The 4,981-nt window shown below is 37.7% G+C and overlaps 1 protein-coding gene across 1 annotated transcript; it reads right to left on the reverse strand.

Moving 5' to 3' along the window:
* Window positions 1-458: 458 nt before the first annotated feature.
* On the reverse strand, window positions 459-4,194 carry LOC133818957 (probably inactive leucine-rich repeat receptor-like protein kinase At3g28040). The gene is made up of 2 exons (XM_062252086.1): window positions 2,371-4,194; window positions 459-2,114 (listed from the first exon to the last, which is right to left on the reverse strand). The coding sequence occupies exons 1-2, from the start codon at window positions 3,936-3,938 to the stop codon at window positions 614-616; spliced, it is 3,069 nt and encodes a 1,022-aa protein (XP_062108070.1). The 5' UTR covers window positions 3,939-4,194; the 3' UTR covers window positions 459-613.
* Between the last annotated feature and the right edge of the window lie 787 nt (window positions 4,195-4,981).

The raw sequence follows: 4,981 nt of genomic DNA on the forward strand, positions 1-4,981 counted from the left end.
TGCATTTGCAACTATTTGGACCACTATAAGTGTTGTGTTTGTCAGTCCCTTTTCATAAGCTTAGAGCTGAAATAGCGGCAACCCACCATTTTGGCGTTTCTGTTGAGAACATTCTTTTGAAGAATCATTTTTTTTCTTCCAAAATTTGAATTGAAGATGAAGAAAGTAATATTGGTAGGGTGATTGGTTAAATCAGTTAAATTTAAACTAATAAACGAATGCCGCACTAAGTGGAGCTCATAATAATATTCTTGAAAATGTCCGAAAATGAATAATCTTAGTGATCATTTATAATTTGTGTCCGAAGATGTCTTACAATAACCGCATGACTTGTATTTCTACTACTGTGGATTTAAGGAGAACGACTGTAAATAAATATTCCTATTAAAGCATATAAAAATGAAAAAGAAAAATTCTTAATAAATATATGCAATATGAAGAAATATAAGAGGCAATACTTGTGAAATACAGAACGCAGTTATGCAAACTTATAAGCAGAAGAAACTTGTAACAACAAAGTTAAGAAATGCTATTAAAAGTTACAATTCAACTATCACTAAACCATTTCTCATCATCAGTAAAAATAAATAAATTAAAAATATATGATTCTTCACTAGAACATTTCCATTCTTTGAGGAACTGGGGTCTTGATAACCTGCAGAATTTGGACAACTTCAGCCATTGAAGGTCTAATTGAAGGCACCTGAGAAGTACAAACTAAAGCCAATTTAAGAACAGGTAAGATCTCATCTTCAGGGTATTGTCCCATACTTCCATCAACACAATCCAAGACATTCCCTTCTTCAAGCAAAACTCTGGCATGATCACTCAATATCACCACATTGTCTTCTCCATACTCGACTGGCCTTCGCCCGGTTACCAGCTCCAGAATCAGTACTCCGAAGCCATAAACATCACACTTCTCGTTCACCCTGAGGCTTTTGCAAGCCAGCTCCGGTGCAACGTAGCCTAATGCGCTTTGAAACCGGTTGCTTATCACATGCTTGTCCAGCTTTGTTAGCAGCCTAGCTAGCCCAAAATCAGAGATTTTCGGATTTAAGTTTTGGTCAAGCAGTATGTTACTCGGCTTCAAATTGTAGTGAACTATGGGAGGACGGGTTGAGTGGTGGAGATGAGCCAACCCTTTGGCCGTTCCAACCAAAATTTTGAATCTTTGAGGCCATGTAAGAGGCTCAACTGAAGAAAGTCTTTCATGGAGTTTGGATTGTAGGCTGCCATTGGAAGCGTACTCAGTTACCAGGAGCTGAACTTGTGGAGTCCAGTAATACCCTTGTAAGGATACTAAATTGGGATGTTTTGCTTTTCCCAAGATTCTCACTTCGCGATCAAAATCTTCAGGGTACTGGATTATGTTTGAGGTGACAAGCTTCTTAATAGCTAACTCTGCTCTTTCTTGGTGATCACACAAGGCGACTTTGTAGACAGTTCCAAACACTCCTTCTCCTATCTCAGAGGCCTTACTGAGTAGAGACAGAAGATCTCCAATCTCTTCGGAAAATCTTGAATCGAAAAGAACAAGTTTTCCTACAGCTAGACTTGCCCCGGATCTAGAAGAGCTAGAGCACATACTTTCCAAGGCTTCTTCCACAAAAGCCAGTCTTTTTCTGGCAGATATGTTGAGAAGACTAATGACAATTACTCCAATAAGGATCAGGGATGCAGCTGAAATCGCGACAATGGCAGATACACTGAGGAACATTCGGCTTTTATGCGATTTTGATATGAACTGTGAGGATTCAGTTGGATTCTGTTTCTGATGACCACGACCATCAATTTGAGTATCGTATGCATTTGGGTCAAGGACTAGAGGTTTCGACACATTCATTTTACATGGACCTTTTAACAACGGTGAGCAAATTCCCAAGTTACCTAGCAAAGAGCTTTGGTCTAGGCTCTGGAATATACCCCCAACTGGAAGCCTCCCAATCAGCCTGTTGTAAGAGACATTAACTGATAGGAGATATGGTAGTTTTCCAAGCTCCATTGGGATTTCTCCACTTAGTTGGTTGAACTCCAAATTTAGCATCTTGAGTTTGTTGATCTTTGAAATGGACTTCGGAATTGGACCACTTATGTTGTTGTGGGACAAGCTCCTGTGACAAAATTAAGCAAAACCCAAGTTAGCACATGTTATGAAATCATTTTCCCAAGGCCATTTAGTTGTCTCTGAACTTTTTTTTTAAAAAAAAAAAATCATACTAATGACCCTTCTTTCTATAGAAATCTACATAACATTTCAAAAAATTAATGAACAAAATTTGAAGTTTTACAATTTTGGATAGTTTATGATTAAATCTTTCAATTCTAGAAAAGAAAATTGCAAGTTAAAAGGAAGAGGTCGATACTCACAGCAAGGAGAGAGATGAACAATTTCCAATCTCACAAGGAATCTGACCACTTAGTGAGTTTCCATCGAGTTGAAGAATGTCCAAGCTTCCTGAATCACATATGTCTCCTGGGATAGAACCAAGCAAGCCACTACTTCTTAGATCCAATACTGTAAGGTTTCGAAACAATCCGAGCTCAGGTGGGATCCTGGATTTAAGATTGTTCCAAGACAAATTCAAGTACTCCAAGCGGGAGAAAAGTCCCATTTCAGCTGGTATAGTTCCTTGTATGTTGTTCATTGACAAATCCAGAAAACGGAGACTTTCAAAAAGCCTAGTACTCGAAGTTGAACCAGTTGGAATCGGACCTGTGAATTGGTTCTCTGAAAAATCGACTTCTGCCAAAGCTAGATTGAACAAACTCTCTGGTATACTCCCATTGAAGCTGTTGCCCTTCAATTTGATTACTGATAATTTGGTCAAGTCACCGATTGTGCTTGGAATGGTTCCAATGAGCTTGTTATTAGATAAAGTCAAGTGGTTAAGTGAGTTCAAGTCACCCATTGATGAAGGGAGGCTTCCGGTAAAGTCATTCTTGGACAAATCCAATGACTCCAGATTCCTCAACTCACCAATCCATTGAGGGATAACACCACTCAACATATTGTCTGCTATGTTGAAAAGGGTCAATGAGTTTAGTCTCCGTAATGACTCCGGAAATGTCCCGGAGAGTTGATTGCTGCTGAAATCGATTCTGGTTAAGTGTGTACAGAGTCCTATATCTGAAGGTAATGAGCCAGACAAGTGGTTTTCTTGTACTGAAAACTGTTTCAAGTAATGCAAAGCTGATATCCCTTCTGGAACCGACCCGGAAAAGAAATTTTTAGAGAGATCCAAAGTTCGAATCCTCTCCAACAACCAAAACCCGGAAACGAATTCCAGGTTTCCAGAAAATCGATTACTGGAAATGTTGAGACTATTCAAAGAGAGGCATTTGAACAGTGTTTGAGGTATTGATCCCTCAAGCAAATTCCCAGCCAAAGAAAGATGATGCAGAGAAAGACAGGGACCAAACATGGTATCAGGAAGAGGTCCTGAGATTGAATTCTCGGAAATATCAACAACTCTAATAGATTTCATGTCCATAAACGAAGCTGGGATTCGACCCGAAAGTTTGTTTCGGCTAAGGTTAAGTACTTCAAGGCTATCATAAGGAAGAGAAAGCTTTGAGCTAATATCACCTCTGAGATTGTTTCCTGAGAGGGACAGTACCTTGAGAAACTGTAACTTCTCAAGGCCTCTTCCAACCTTACCAGATAAGCCTAAGCCGTCTAGTGAAAGCTCCGAAACTCGGCCGGTTTTCTGGTTGCACCGAACGAACTTCCATGAACATGGGGAGTCATTATCTTCGTTCCATGAAGAGAGATGGGAAAAAGGGTCTTGTACGTCTGATTTGAAGACGATGAGGCCTAAAACGTCGTCGTTGAGTTGAGCGGCAATGTTGTTACCGTTGTATCCATTGCAGTTTTGAATCAGAAAGCATAAAAAACCGGCAAGGAACGAGAAAACCAACGTGGGAAACTTCGCCATCAAATGGACAATATTGTCGAGATTCCTCTGTATTTCCCAGTTTTAACGGATCAAGAGAGCTTTTGGGGTGTTAAGGTTGAAGAAGGTATATCTAGCTAGCTATACTACTTGTTCATGAAGAAAAGAAGGGTAGGATATGGATTTGGATATTGGTGCATTGAGAAGAGAAAACGACATGACCCTGTGAGCTCATCACGAGGGTGGAGAATGAAAATAAAAAAGAGAGAATGTTCACAAGAATTGCGCTGTGTTTTGCTCTTGAGTTGAGAAAAAAGTGAGAATGACATTAGAGTCCGTGAAAGAAAAGTATTGTTAATTACAGTGACCCCACATTATAGAATTTTATTATAAAGCTAAGTACACTAATTAACAAAAGTGTAGACGTAGTGAAATTTGTTTTAAAAATGTGTCCCACTTAGCTAATTTAGGTACTAATCTTCCCAATAACATCTGAGAATGTAATATGTGTTGATTCGACTTCTCTATTATTTATTTCATCTTAATGTTATTAATTAGATTACCGTATTGATTAGGACTACCAACAAAAGTAAACGTTTAGTGAAAAAAATAGTTAGCTAACTACGAATCTTCCCAATGATAATTACAAATTGATATTGAGTTGTTTAGAGTTTGTATAATAAATAGAATGGTAAGAAAATTCTTGATTGCTTTATGTACAAAATATTATATAAAAGTGTTATTTTGAAAAACCTTTTTAATACTCAAATTTCATTTCAACTGTTACATGATTTATAATTATCAACTTTTATATATAGCTAAACAACAAGATCAATCCATATGTATTGAATTTTCAAAACAAAACATTTATGCTTAAGGGGTGTAGTAGGCACATGTAGTTGAATTATTATAAATCATTAAGACCTATTCGTTTACAAGTGAAGCATTTATATCTCTTATTTTTTATTTGCTTGCACAAGTTCTCAACCTTACATGATTGTTATACATTTTTCTCAAATCGTTATTTGTTCGTTAAAATTGGGACTAGGCACGAATGTTTGAGACTATTGTCGCTAAAAAAAAAG

This window comes from Humulus lupulus, chromosome 2 (genome assembly GCF_963169125.1).
Source record: "Humulus lupulus chromosome 2, drHumLupu1.1, whole genome shotgun sequence".
NCBI classification, from domain to species: Eukaryota; Viridiplantae; Streptophyta; class Magnoliopsida; order Rosales; family Cannabaceae; genus Humulus; species Humulus lupulus.